The sequence below is a fragment of the Dreissena polymorpha genome, chromosome 2 (genome assembly GCF_020536995.1).
Source record: "Dreissena polymorpha isolate Duluth1 chromosome 2, UMN_Dpol_1.0, whole genome shotgun sequence".
In the NCBI taxonomy this organism is placed as follows: Eukaryota; Metazoa; Mollusca; class Bivalvia; order Myida; family Dreissenidae; genus Dreissena; species Dreissena polymorpha.
Window position 1 is genome coordinate 7,387,087 of NC_068356.1, and position 15,884 is coordinate 7,402,970.

A 15,884-nucleotide genomic window follows, 5' to 3' on the forward strand; every position below is an offset into this window, starting at 1 on the left:
TGTTTGTTTCGTCTCCAAATTTAGGACTCGAACTTACGCTGCCAAAAGTACCTAAGTGATAATTTTATTACGCTTTTAGTCCTGTTATGGACAGTATACATTCATAAGGCCGTCCCTCGTGAACATTTGATTCATAACGGTTTAACTTCTAGTGGTGTTCTTGAATTTCGAGCATCTGCTCAAAGTGTCCCTGCATTGGGAAAACTTTAATGTATAAAAATAAATATTGCAATGAGTGTTAAAAAAAATGTAACATAGTTGTCAAGCAATTATTTAATACTCTTTTAGAAGATAATCTTACTTTTGATAATAAGGTCCAATATAAGTGGTTGATATGCCTCATTTATTAAACTTGCGAGGATCCTGTTATTATTCACATAACAATTACCAGTTACAATACTGCTATTTTTCTGTGACAGTGGCCGGTGGCTGGGGCAATTTTCCTTATAAGGCAATATTGAAAACTTGTTGATGCTATTTAAGCCACATTTATTGGACAATCTGCATGAAACTTGGTAAGAACATTTGTCCCAATTAAATATGGACTGAGATTGAAACTGGGTCATGTTATCTTAGGTTACTAGGTTAAATAAAACAAACATGTTAATACTCTAGATGTCACCTTTTTGGTCCAATGTTTATGAATCAGCTCGCACTTTTTCTAAATAGTCTAGTTACTTTGGATCTCAGGTGAGCGCCTTGGGGCCCATGGCACTCTTGTTTACTAACTTTTTTCTAGAGCATAACTCTGTGACTATGAACAAACTATAGGTGCACAAGTACTGCCTCCTGCCCGCATACTTATGCACTTGAATAAGTGCCCATTGTTTATTTTTATTATTTATAGCAAAAGAATAATTCAAAGACATTATCAACCATAGTTCATCTAGTATTGGCGATACAGCTGACATACTGTGTACTATTTTTTTCTCATTCTGAACTTATCTCGCATATTTTCAATGTCATAAACGAAATTAAAGTGACGATTCCTTCTTAAAACAGCAATTTTGGCCATCAGGTACCTAAGAAACTTTATCCATCTGCAGTAAAAAAAAATGCATTTTTTCGAATTTATTTCTGCTTAAAATGAAACACATCTGGCATTTCATAGTGTAATGTTCTGGTATTTGGTGATAAAGGAAACTTTTATTTCAAAATGTAGTCTTGTGAGTTATAATTGGAAAAATTTAACAGACATTACTTAGTTTAGACATATTTTTTTTTTTTTTGAAAATACAGTGTACATCAATCAAGCACAATACAATCTTTATAAGACAGGATTGAAACGAAAGAAGTAATTCTTAAAAAGTTTTTATATAGCCAAAACTTTAAAATATACCTCCCTTTAGGCGCAGTTAAAATTGCCAAATATGTTGCTCCATTTGACCACTTTATGAAGGATGCAAAGCTAAATCACATACTAAACAGCAAGGGTATTACAATCTTGAGTTGTCCTTTACTGCAGGAAGTGCCACAACAATATTGAACAAGCAAGAACTATCAATGTATCAATGCACATTGTGTCATCCCAGATTAAACTAGGCTGTCTGCATAGGGTAATCAGGGATGGCATTTTTTGTTTTTATGGAATTGTTTGTTTGTGCAGACTGTACAGGCTAATCTTGGACTACATATAACGCACATGCATTTAGCCCATTTTTCCAATGATGTGGCTATTATAAACATATTTTTTATCATACTAGTGGCATTATTCAATGCAAATATACATGATGATAAACCACAACATAACAATTTCTTCTCAATTTTATTATTATATTACTACACATTTGATACCTTTTTATTGATATATACAATTTAAAAAATCCTGTACATTAATATTTTTTAAGGTATAATATAAAAACTAACAAAATCTTGTTGAACAGCAAACAATAATAAAAGTAAAGAAGACCTTAAAAAATGCCTAGTTATAAGAGTTTTCAAACATTCATTCAACTGTTCGTATTTCAGTTGTGTACATAAGACATGTACAGCATTTGGAAATCCTAATATTTGCGGCAGATGTGTTTTTATTTCTTATTTCTTTATCAATATCAATTTAATATGACATTATTGGTCAAGCACTAACAATAAATTTGTTGTTATGATATTAATTAATTATTTTAAATGTGGTACATAAAGCTTTTAATTTTCATTTAAAAGTAGTTAAACTTTCCTCATTTAAGTAAATCCTTATAAAAGTGTTGTTAAAAGTATAAACAAGTGTAATTTTGATATTGAAATCATATATGCCATCTTTAATTGTACTCTCAGCTCGGCAAAATCATTCATATTCATCAGTAATTGTGTGTTTATAAACCGATAAGTATTTTAGTCTTTAGTTGCCTGTAGACTGGTGTATGCTGTATCAATCTGCACTTTCATAGAGGTGTTTTTTGAAGGGCTGTTCTCATCTTGCTTCAGGTGTTTGTCTTGAAATTCTTCATATATATCATTATATTGCTTGATCTTTCACTAACAGCTTTATTTCCTATCACTCTACTCTACTGGTCCTTCAAGTTTGTTTGCTGTGCCATGATTTGCTAAATGTTTACAGGTGTTTTCAACATCTGCGCTGTACTCTCACTCTACATTGGTGGCATTCGGGTTGGCCGCATGCTTCACCTCCAGTTACTCACCAACATCCTAACCTCCCCAATGTCATTTTTCGATACAACGCCCCTGGGCCGGATCCTGAACAGGTTCAGCAAAGATCTTGACACAGTGGACGCGGTCATAGTCCAGAACCTACAGGGAATGATTGGGTGTTGCATGGCCATCTTAGCCATGGTGATAGTTATCAGCATGAACATGCCCATAATCCTCGCTGTGATTGGTCCCCTTGCTATCGTCTATATTGTGGTGCAGGTTAGTGGGAAGGCTGGGAAACAGGATAGTTATCATTTATGTTTGTACAGATATGTATATAATATGGGTATTGATGTATAAAATATATCATATTTATGAAGACATATTACACTGTAACTCTAATGTAACGCGAATGATGGAGTTCGAGCCACAAGACAGGGTTATAAACGGATTCACGTGATAAGTTTTGAGCTCATTAATTCATAAATTATTGCAACTTGAAGGTTGTGTTGTCATTCACCAATACATGCATATGAGCCCTAGTTACCCTACCATATCGATAACTCAGGGATCATATTTTTGTCGGTTTTGTCGGTCCTAGACCGATTGAAATTCCCAAACAGTCGGTCTGATTCTGTTTGCTAAAATTCCCATGTCATGAAATCGATTACACAGTGCACACCCTAATTACATTCTTATCTCGGTAAGTTGTGATAAACCATTCGCTGGAGTCTCTAAACCGGTCAGGACCAGAATATTGCACGTCAGCCGACTAGTATCAGAGTATGGCCCCAAGCAGCGAAGATTCGCGCGGCTGTGTATTAGTCACGCGTGAATTACCCCGTGTCAATATCAATCGATAATTTCACTGGCTTATACCTAGCACAATCGGTCCGTAAGGTACTCATCCAGGATAAAATCGTTGACAATTACTTCGGAGATACAAACCTCGATAATATCCTTGTGGAAATTGTGCATTTCATGCATGATACAGTAAACTGTCATATAAACAAAGAAGAAAATCGGATATTCTGCAATAATTGTGGACGGACCTTATACACTGAAAGCACGCGCTGTAATTAAACAAAATATGCCGATACATTTTCCACCAGCGTAATAATTCGGCAATAAATAAATAAAAGTCGCGGATCTGATCGACAGAACAGCCGAAAGTTATTTTTATGGGCAGAACTTCACATAAAATAGTACACAAGAATAATAACATACATTGTATAAATCTTCAGTAAAAATCGTGTTAGTGTATAAATCTTCAGTAAAAATCGTGTAAGAATCGAAATAATTTGTGTTCTTTATTGTTGTTGAATAACCTACGACCAAAAGTTTAGATGCGTGGTTTCAAATCATTTAATCCCTACGCATCTTAACTATCGGCCGTGGGTTATTCGACTACAAACTATAACGTACATGAATTATTTCTTAACTATTTGGTTTTGTTATTGTCAGTAACAAACCTATGCACAGACATTTGTTTGGTTCAATGCATGTTTGTAAGGTATTATCGAGTTGACAACGATTTAAAACATCGGTATAGATTTACACAGACTAATAATATTGACAATGATGAAAAACAGTCAGATAAAACAGCACACGAAACAACCGATGTCAATGAAATCGCAAATGATAAAACAAAATGAGAAAACTCGTATGTTCTGTTTAAAAATAATGCCTAAGGGAATTTAACTTGTACATTTATTATACCATCTTCATGAATAGCAAAATCAATGGTATATATTTTAACGTAATTTGTCATGATTTCGGAAATAAATTTTCGGACACTTTTTCCCCATTTAAATCTGGACCAATTGATGTTGCGGGAAAATATGATCCCTGCGATAACTGTATACATATCTCTTTTCTAATGTGCATATATATCCGATGATCCTATACGTGTGAATACAGTTACTACATCAATAAAGAAAATATATTCTGACCATTTATGACGATAAATGTGTTAAAGAATTTCATAAACACAAACATACATTCTACGCCTTTTTTCAGAAGTGTTAAGTATACAGTGCATTGTGGGACAGCGGTTTCATTCTGCACTGTTCAGACTTAATTGTAACAACAAAGGACGAGTTAGTTTAAATTTAGATTGAATGCAAAGGGATACAAAGCAATTTTTTATTGCGTCCTACTCAGTCATGTAAAAAATGTGTTACTTGGAGACTTCCTGAAAATTTGGCAAAAATGAAAGTGAATTTCTGTAAACAATTACCCTGTGGTTGTGTGGAACAAATTGTTTGATTACTTAGCGAATTTAATTTCCCTTTTCTTGTTACGTTTTCGATTGCATTTAAGCAGACAAGTCCCACCTGCGTTGTATTGGATTGAACGTTGTACCGGTGTGTGTTATATTGGATTTCAAGTGTTCATTGTTAAAGGACTCTTTGTTTTTTGCATGTAATAATCAGATATTTTTGGCTGCATTTTCTACTGAATGGAAAAATATCGGTCAATAAAAAAAAAGGATTACCATTTATTGTACACACATTTCAAGGTCAAATATAAAATGCAGATGTATTTAATAAACATAGCAATTTTTCTGCATAATGAAACAAAGTTTCATACATGAAAAACCAGTCACTAGACTAAATGTAATTGCAAAAATTCAAGGTCAAAAGTCAAATGATGTAGGAAATTAGTTCTCATCATAATATTCTCCAGAATGGATGTATAACCAGTAACTTGAAACATGATCACAGAGTGTCATGCTCAAGAACTAGGTCACAAGATCTCGCCATGGTGTTATGGATATGGTGTCTGCCTAGCAACCAGGAAGTCATGGGTTCGATCCCCACTGTGGGAGCGTTCTTTAGATCTCCCCCATAGACATCAAGTTCTGGTTCTAGGCCCAGGAAATGGACTCAAGAGCATTTCAAATAAGTAGTAAGTGCTTCAAATGTAATCGAGCTAAAATAAATGACCTGTAGCATGGTAAACACCCTGCAAACAAGGATCAGGTCAAGTGAAATGACACTTTCATTCCAATAAAGGTTAAGCCACCATTATGTAATGGATATGGTGTCCGCCAAGCCACCAGAAGGACATGGGTTTGATCCCCACTATAGGAGCATTCTTTAGATCTCCCCAAAGACACCAAGTACTGGTTCTAGGCCCAGGAAATGGATTCAAGTGTTTCAATAGGCCTGAGGCTTTTGATGCAATCGAGCTAAAATAAATAGGTTTAAACTAAACAAGATCTTGAGGTCAACATCACAAATAAATAGCAAATGTTACACCATAATCTTGAGCAAATAAGTGTTTTGGGATAACTTTGCAGTAGTTACTATGACCAAGGTCCTAGACATAAGGTGGAAGTTAAAATATGGGCAATAAATTTAGACTTTGTGCAATATAAACCTTTAAAGAAATTTGCAAATGGGCTTATCTTTGTTACAATTTCACTGTTGTTTAGGCTAACATGCTTTTGTTGGAAAATATATAACCTAGTTCACTCTCTAAACAATTTAATGTAAAGTGAGTACAAATGCAACACACAACTACATGTATGTAATATGGAGGAATCAATAAAGGTTTCCACGATTTAAAAACACATGCCACATTCAATGGTTACTCACATTTCATGTAATAGTTGTTCCTCTCATTATCATCACAATTACAACCAACTACATATTTGAACAACTAGACATTTATTTTGGCTAATAAAATAGTTTTTAGTTGGTCGCGTTAGCGGCCAGCTAAATTTACAGAGCATATTTTGCAAATCAGTATGTGCTTAGAAGCCTTAAGTACGGTAAGAACCACAACTCACTCTGTAAGGGACGATTACCGCTGCCTGTCTGTAGCAGACGATAAATGATTCTGCTCTAGCAGTGAGTGTATTATACCCTCTAGCAGTGAGTTTATATACCAGCTTGTAAGTCAACATTGGCCAGTCTAGTGTTTATCATTGAAATCTGTACATATTGGCTGCTTTCAGGGAAAAAAGGGCTTAATGCACATCAAATAAGATTAGCCTGTGCACACTGATTAGCCTGTGCAATGCGCACAAGCTAATCAAGGATGACAACAGCGAACAACTTCAGTGCCTTCAGCGCTTTGATTGTCTTTCCTCTCACATAATTAAACATCACCACTTCCATAAATATTTGAGTTTCATGCCTTCTAATAAGAAGGCTTCAAACATTGAACCCACATATTGTGTCAGTGTGTCATTTTTAGGAAAATGACAGCTATGAATGTGAATCAAATCTGATGACCTTTGTAAAGATGGGATCCGATAATAAGTACTCAATATTAAAAAAATTCTGTACTATAAAATCCATAAATGCTCATAAATACCAGGTACCTGGACATGACCCATGTACTATAAGAAAATCTCACTAATTTCACATTCATTATATTTCATAAGAACATAATTTTGTCCATTTTTTGTTTTGCCTGATCCCTCCGTCTCATTAGAGCAAGTTTCCTCTTGTTATGTTTTTTGCTGTTTGTAACGTCTCACATTTATGTGTTTCTTGTTGCTCTGTTTTAATAAAAGAAAAGTTTCTCACATTCATGTGTTGCCTGTTTGGTCTGTCTCATAAAAACAACTCATTCATGTGTTGTTTGTTCACTATCTTATTGAATTGGTTGTGCCATAGCATCACATTTCTTGACTTGTTTCTGCTTTCTGTGCATTCCATGTATATTGGTTGTTTTAGTTCTCGTAGTAATTTGGTGGTCTCTGTACATCAGAGATCCATTGGTTGCTTCAGTAATTCACATAGCAATTTGGTGGTCTCTGTACATTTTAGCAATATTGGTTGCTTCAGTAAACTGCAAAAGCACAACCTTTTGCTTGCTTCAGTACACCTGACAACTATTGGTTGCTTTACAAAATAACATAGCATTTTGGCAGATTCTGTAAATTGCATATCTATTGGTTGCTGCTGGGGTACATAAAATAGCTTTTGCGTTCTTCAGCATAGAACATGGCAAATGGCTTCTGCAGTACATCATGGATTTATGGATTGTTATGTCCCTAGCCCATCAACTGATGAGGAAGTCATATAGCGATGTCTGTTAGACCGGTCTGGATTAGAGCTGCAACGATTCACCCATCATTCGATTCGATTCGATTCCGATACCAAATGGTCCGATTCGATTATTTTCGATTCGATTTTAAATTAAACTATGTGCTTCTTATTTTGCAAACTATTTCATGTTTGGTTTGTCCAGGACATGAATTAATAAGTTTGGTATTTGTTATTAACTTATTATGTTGTACATTTAAAGTGTTTAATTTTTGAAAACTTAAAAACGCAACATTGTTTTATAAGTAACAAATTTATTGAACAAAACTTCCTGTTGAGTTATAAATAACATAAAATGCACAATGTATCACATGTGTTTAACAGGGAAAAAACATGTAAGTATATATACAACTTCCAGTTGACTTCTTTACAGAATGTACACAGTGTACTAAACAAACCATATGTATCGAGGAAAAAAATTAGATCAAAACAACTTTCATTTGACCCGTTGTCTCAGATTTTTTTGCTAACGTGTTAAAAGAGCTAGTCGCGGGAGATGAAGATTTCACATTTGAAATATCAACCGAGTGTTTTCTCTTTTAATGTTACTTCAAATTTGTAGTGCTTTCAGATTTAGGGTAACTTACGTCAACAAAACACGTTTTGCAAGTTTCCTTTGCATCAGAACCTTCGCGAAACACGAAATGTTCCCACACTTTTTATTATGCCCCCCCCCCTTCGAAGAAGAGGGGGTATATTGCTTTGCTCATGTCCGTCTGTCGGTCGGTCGGTCGGTCTGTCGGTCCGTCCACCAGGTGGTTGTCAGACGATAACTCAAGAACGCTTGGGCTTAGTATCATGAAACTTCATAGGTACATTGATCATGACTCGCAGATGACCCCTATTGATTTAAAGGTCACTAGGTCAAAGGTCAAGGTCACGGTGACCCGAAATAGTAAAATGCTTTTTTAATGATAACTCAAGAACGCATACGCCTAGGATCATGAAACTTCATGGGTAGATTGATCATTACTCGCAGAAGACCCCTATTGATTTTGAGGTCACTAGGTTAAAGGTCAAGGTCACGGTGACCTGAAATAGTAAAATGGTTTCCGGATGATAACTCAAGAATGCATACGCCTAGGATCATGATACTTCATGGATAGATTGATCATGACTCGCAGATGACCCCTATTGATTTTGAGGTCACTAGGTCAAAGGTCAAGGTCACGGTGACCCGAAATAGTAAAATGGTTTTCGGATGATAACTCAAGAACGCATATGCCTAGGATCATGAAACTTCACAGGTAGATTGATCATGACTCGCAGATGACCCCTATTGATTTTGAGGTCACAAGGTCAAAGGTCAAGGTCACGGTGACCCGAAATAGTAAAATGATTTTCGGATGATAACTCAAGAACGCTTATGCCTAGGATCATGACACTTCATAGGTACATTGATCGTGACTCGCAGATGACCCCTATTGATTTTCAGGTCACTAGGTCAAAGGTCAAGGTCACAGTGACAATAAAACGTATTCACACAATGGCTGCCACTACAACGGACAGCCCATATGGGGGGCATGCATGTTTTACAAACAGCCCTTGTTTCAATTTTGACGGTGCGTCTTTCAGCGTGGTTGAAGAAGCCATTTTACCGGCTGATGTAATGCTCCGCATGTTATTCATTCATTCATTGGATGCCATATGGGCTATTGACCATTCACAAGACGTTTTACAAATGACAAGTAAGTTTAGACGACGGATTTGGAAAGTAAGGTTTAAAATGCTGATCAATCGGGATTGCAGTGAATCGAATCGAAATAGGCCGTATTGGTATCGAAATCGAATCGGCGGTGTTGAACCGGTTTTTCGATGCATCGGACCGAATCGTTACAGCTCTAGTCTGGATAAGGATCTGAACCATGTGATTACTCAAAAATGAAGTAATCTACATAAATGAAACTCAGTATGTGGACAGAGTGCCAGATGTGAATTATGCGTGTTATTTCAGTTCGTTTGCCAGAAAAAAAACTGGTGCTATGGCTACAGAACAAAAAACTGGATCCAGCAAGAACCAAAAAGATCTAAAGCTAGATTGATGAAACTCAGAATGTGGATACAGGGCCATGTTGGGAAAATGTAAATTATTTCAGTTTGTCTGTCCAATCTCATGTTAACTTAAAAAGTATTGAAGCTGAGTTGTGGTTGCTACAGTTACTGAAATAAATAAAAACTAGAATCTGGATCTTGTAACAACTCAAAAATTACTAAAGCTGGGTTGATAAAACTCTGTATGTGGACAGAAGGCCATATGGTGAATATGCATATTATTTTAATTTTTCGTTTGACCTAAATTGTGGTATCTATGGTTACATAAAAACTACAACTTAACACTGCATCCAGCCATAACTAAACAATACTAACGCTAGGTTAATAATACTTAGGGATATCATGTTTTTAAACTGACAACATTAACCCAGTAGGGGACAGCAGCTGCTGTTTTGTCTGCCAATCACATACTTATATTCCAAATGGAAGCATTTTACATGCATTAAGTAATCATCCCTGCTAATACATTTATGTTTTTATGCCCCTGAAGGAGGGCATATAGTGATCGGACTGTCCGTCACACTTTGGGTTTACGTTTCGAAAAATGCTTATAACTTCTATGTCGTTTCAGATAGCAATTTCATATTTGGCATGCATGTGCATATGGACAAGGCCTTTCCATACACTCACCAATTTTGACCCCTGTGACCTTGAACTTAAACCGCATTTAGGTTTCGAAATCTGCGTTTAGGTTTCGATAAAAGCTCATAACTTCTATCAAGCGTTTATAGGGGGCATAAGTCATCCTATGGTGACAGCTCTTGTTCTATATTGATAAACATCAATCTTCTTGTTCGCTTGGCTATAAATAAGGTTTTGTTCCCGTTTATACAATATAAAAAGAACATTTGTTTCCGAAAATGTTCATGAATTATTTTTATAATTAAATGAAATACAATTCAGATTAATTCTGGATCTCTCCTCCTATTTAATATGTTGGCATTGTGAATAGATTTGAATGCCTTTGCTGCATTCATTTGTATTACTATGTCATCATTTAATGTGTTTTCCAATGTTAAAATGGCTGTCGGTACTGTTTGTTTAATTGTCACTAGGCATATGTATACAGAAAGATTAACTTCGATTTGCATGATTTTTGGGGAACAATTGAAATGAGCCAATAAACAAATGATCTAAAAAGACATGACAAAATGCATACATTTGAGGTGTATCACGTCATTGCTGTTGATTTGAATGCATTTAAGGTCAGTGTTATGACTAATAAAAATTACTATGTTTTAGACTTTCACAGAATATTGAAGAACTGCTTGGATCATAGAAGTTATATTCTTGAAATAATGGAATTTGAATTCTTGAAGGTACAAAATGGTTCTAAAATAATTATTGAAGTTCTTGAAAGAATATATAACATTGGACAATTGTAGAATGTTTTTAAAAAGGGTTTGTAAGTTGGTGAAATCAATTGCATCCTTATTACTTTAAGTAGATATAATGTCATGCTAACTTATTATCTTTCCCCCACAGTTGTTTGAAGACATAAGAAATTAGATTATCATTTTCACACTGAAATTAATTAAATGGGGGGGGGGGATAAAAATCTTTTCATTCTAAAACCAAATGTGTTGTTCATTATTAATGGGATTGAGTTACTTTGAAAATTTATTATGCCCCCCTTTGAAGAAGAGGGGGTATATTGCTTTGGTAGGTCGGTCGGTCGGTCCGTCCGTCCACCAGGTGGTTGTCAGACGATAACTCAAGAACGCTTGGGCCTAGGATCATGAAACTTCATAGGTACATTGATCATGACTTGCAGATGACCCCTATTGATTTTGAGGTCACTAGGTCAAAGGTCAAGGTCACGGTGACCCGAAATAGTAAAATGGTTTCCGGATGATAACTCAAGAACGCATACGCCTAGGATCATGAAACTTCATGGGTAGATTGATCATGGCTCGCAGATGACCCCTATTGATTTTGAGGTCACTAGGTCAAAGGTCAAGGTCACGGTGACCCGAAATAGTAAAATGGTTCCCGGATGATATCTCAAGAACCCATAGGCCTAGGATCATGAAACTTCATGGGTAGATTGATCATGACTCGCAGATGACCCCTATTGATTTTTAGGTCACTAGGTCAAAGGTCAAGGTCACGGTGACCCGAAATAGTAAAATGATTTTCGGATGATTATTCAAGAACGCATATGCCTAGGATCATGAAACTTCATAGGTAGATTGATCATGACTCGCAGATGACCCCTCTTGATTTTCAGGTCACTAGGTCAAAGATCAAGGTCACGGTGACCCGAAATAGTAAAATGATTTTCGGATGATAACTCAAGAACGCTTTTGCCTAGGATCATGACACTTCATAGGTACACTGATGGTGACTCGCAGATGACCCCTATTGATTTTCAGGTCACTAGATCACAGGTCAAGGTCACAGTGACAAAAAACGTATTCACACAATGGCTGCCAGTACAACGGACAGCCCATATGGGGGGCATGTATGTTTTACAAACAGCCCTTGTTTCCACTTGCTTTTGTTAAAGTGCAATACTATTAAATGCCTTTATAATGCCCCCTTCGAAGATGTGGGTGTATATTGTTGGGCTGGATGTTGGTCAGTCTGTCTGTAGGTCAAAGGTCAAGGTCTCTGTCACACAAGAGTGAAAATTGTTACCGATAAATAACTTGTGAAAGGATTGACCAATTGACTTGATACTTCCCATGTGCATTGGCATTGGGCAGTAGATGGCCAAATAAATAAATAAATAAGATGTGGAAACACTTGAACATTGCAGATTCTTGTTATGACCCTCTTCGAAAAAGAAGGAGGTATATTGTTTTGCTGGATGTCGGTCGGTCTGTCTGTCGGTAGAGCAGTCTGAATGTTAGTAGACCAGTTTGTTTCTGATCCATAACTCGTCGATGAATTAACCGATTGACTTGATACTTCACATGTGCATTGGTCTTGGACAGATGATGACCCCTCTTGAAATTGGGGTCAGTAGGTCAAAAGCCAAGGTCTCTGTTACTCACTAAGTGTGAAATCGGTTTGCATCAATAACTGGTCAACTGATTCACCGATTGGCTTGATACTTCCCATGTGCATTGGCCTTCAAGTTGGACAGTAGATAACCCTTATTGAAATTGGGGTCACTAGGTCAAAGGTCAAGGTCACAATAAGTGTTAAAATTGTTTCTGATCAATAACTGATCAACAAATAGTTGTTATTCGGAACTTTCCAGTCATGGTTTTTCCGATATTTGAGCATGCGCGGTAGGTACAAACAAAAGCATATTTTAAAAGAGAAGGAATCAATAATTTCTCTTATCGCTGAATAGTAAACACCACTTTTTCTGATCAAATATTCGTTATAGTTGATAAAAATACCATTATTTAATCATTTTTCTTTAGATGAACTCATCTTGATCGTGTTTAATGTAAGAATACTATACAATATAATGCTGCATGTTCATGTAAACATCTTCGGTCACATAACTATGTCATTGCATAGACTGTTTGTAGGCCTGGGCATACAGTTTTAATGGAAGTTTGTCAACGAAACTACCAAGAAATTGACTCCATCGTATATATATATTATACTATTCAAACACATGTATATTTAAAATAATACAGACAAGTACCTTACCATCCTCAGTCCATTCGTAGTACTAGAACTAATATATTGTTCCACATCAGTTTGATATTTATATGTCTATTGATATAGCTCTATTGTGATGCTTTTCTTTAATCTAATCTGAAAAGTAAAGAAAATTATTCGCTAAAGACTAAGACCTTTAGATTAGAATGCACATCACTAATGAGCTTTACCATACATTACTTTTTATTTGCTATATCGATAAAGCATGCCAAAAAAACAAGAACATGAATAATGTTTTTCAGAAGAAATATTGCATATGTCAAGCCTTTTGTATAAGTTCCTTCATTACCATACAGCTGACAGTTTGTTTTTCATGTATTTTAAAGATGTTAGCTACTGGACACATTCGTATAGGCGGCTGTACATCTGAACGGTGTATTTAGACTTTAATCCTGTATTAAAAGTCGGACATACATTTATATCAGTGTTAGATTTGTTATGTGTAATTATTAATAATAATAGTAATAGTATTAACAACAAAATACTTGAATTTTGACTTTTCCTAAAAGAAACAATACTGTCGTTTAAATACTTATAATATCCACTACTGAATGGGAAGCAAGTCAGATATCGACGTTACTGGTCATTATTACTGTATTAATGACAATGCTTGTACCTCCCAAGCGCGCTCAGAAATCGGAAAAACCCACAGCGAGCGAGTTCCAAATTTAATCTATTTACAGATTGACTTGATACTTCACATGCTCATTGGCCTTGGACAGTAGATGACCCCTACTGAAATTGTTTCACTAGTTCAAAGCCCTGTTTGGGGGGGGGGGGGGGGGGGTATATGCCTCCGACCGCGGAACACTGTCTTGTTTTCAGTGATCATTCTGTTGTTGCCTTTTGAATAGAGATGTACATATATACATAAACATACATGCATATCATCTAACTGTGATGTTCTCATTAATATTTCTAACTTAAATGCATGATGTGTTTTTGTGTCTGTGTTTTATTGTTAAATCTCTTTGTTCTTTATGTTTCTCCTGTTTAATTTAATGCTAGTGATAGTGTCAAGTAAATCCCCAGTCACACACTCACAAATTTTGATATGATGGCCCATGATTTATGAAATCTTGGTGATTCTCGGTAAAGTGTATACACACACTTACTGGCCTTTGCATGACTCTTGAAAACCCTTGGAGGATCATTGTTGTCCAGGATTTAAAATAAAGTAAGTAAATTTTTTTTTTTTTTTTTTTTTTTTTTTTTTTAAAGAGACTTTATTTACCTCGTCCATTGGTATGTGCAGGTCGAGGCCATCCTGCTTCATACCGTACAACAGATTATGTGTTAGTAGCACAAATATGGGTTAATATTTTCAGACATACATTGTTAAAATCATACCACAATAATTCATTGTATTATAATAAAATTATATGCACAAATAACACATATCATTTTTAACAATCTTGTAGGTTTATAAAGAAAAAAACATTGCAATTATACAAATATGATAAAAAATAAGAGAGATGGAAAAAAAGGTGTGACACCTGTGTGCTTTAAATGTATATTAAGTAGTACATATTTTGTAACTTTCAATTATATTGGCTTGGGTTCATTCAACGAATATTCTTACAACTGACCAATTTGGGAATATTATTATTTTTGCGAGTCGTCTGTTTTTGGATTCCCCATGATAATAGTAGAGATCTCTTAAGTCCTGGAACATTTGGGATTGTATTTGTTCGTTTACACATAAAAATAAACCTTTTAATTTCAAGGAGCAATATATTGATAGGATTCATTTTTTCTGTACAGATTCCTAAAAGCATGTCCTGGCAAGAGAGTGTTGTCATATTGACATTATTTATATTCAATACATTTGTAACATATTGAACAATGGTTTGGATGTGCTCACAGCTCCAGAAAAGATGAGTTAAAGTTTCCTCATGATTGTTACAAAATGTGCATATATTATCATCAACAATTTTCATTTTATTTAGCAAAGATTTAGTTCCTAAGATTCTATGTATTATTCTAGTATGTAACCATTGTATATAAGTATCTCTGGATATTTTAAAAACAAAACTATGCACATACTTCCAGTTTATATTACTGAATACTCCATTCCATTTAGTTTCACTTGTAGGTTTTTCAGTATTTGAAATAAAAGTTTCATATACTTGTTTATTGTGTAAGTAAATTCTAGTATTAGTGCTGGTCAATTTGGGTTATTCTGAAATTATTATGATCTCTTTCATATTTGGCATGTAGGTACCTTGCATGGACCTCTACCTTTTGATGAGGTTTGAGGTCACTGGGGTCAAGGTCATCGAGGCTAATAATAGATTTTCCTTCGCACTTTTGTTACAGTTTCTAATAGCGCCTTCAATACTTTACCGATCTCTTACATATTTGCAATGTAGGTACCTTGCATGAACCTTGATGAGGTTTGAGGTCACTGGGGTCAAGGTCAACGAGGCTAATAATATATTTTCCGTCACGCTTTTGTTACAGTTTCTTATTATTATAGGGCCTTCAATAGTTTACCAATCTTGTTCATATTTGGCATGTGGGTACCTTGCATGGACCTCTACCTTTTAATATGCCAGT

The 15,884-nt window shown here is 35.4% G+C and overlaps 1 protein-coding gene across 7 annotated transcripts in view; it reads left to right on the plus strand.

The window, feature by feature from the left end:
- The window catches only part of LOC127865753 (multidrug resistance-associated protein 1-like), a 198,965-nt gene that overhangs the window by 94,350 nt on the left and 88,731 nt on the right, over nucleotides 1-15,884 (plus strand). The window contains exon 22 of one of the 7 annotated variants that reach the window (XM_052405694.1): nucleotides 2,555-2,865. The exons of the other annotated variants lie outside the window; for them this stretch is intronic. Within the exon in view, the coding sequence (XP_052261654.1) occupies nucleotides 2,555-2,865 (311 nt within the window). The remainder of the gene's footprint in view (nucleotides 1-2,554; nucleotides 2,866-15,884) is intronic. 7 annotated transcript variants of the gene reach the window in all.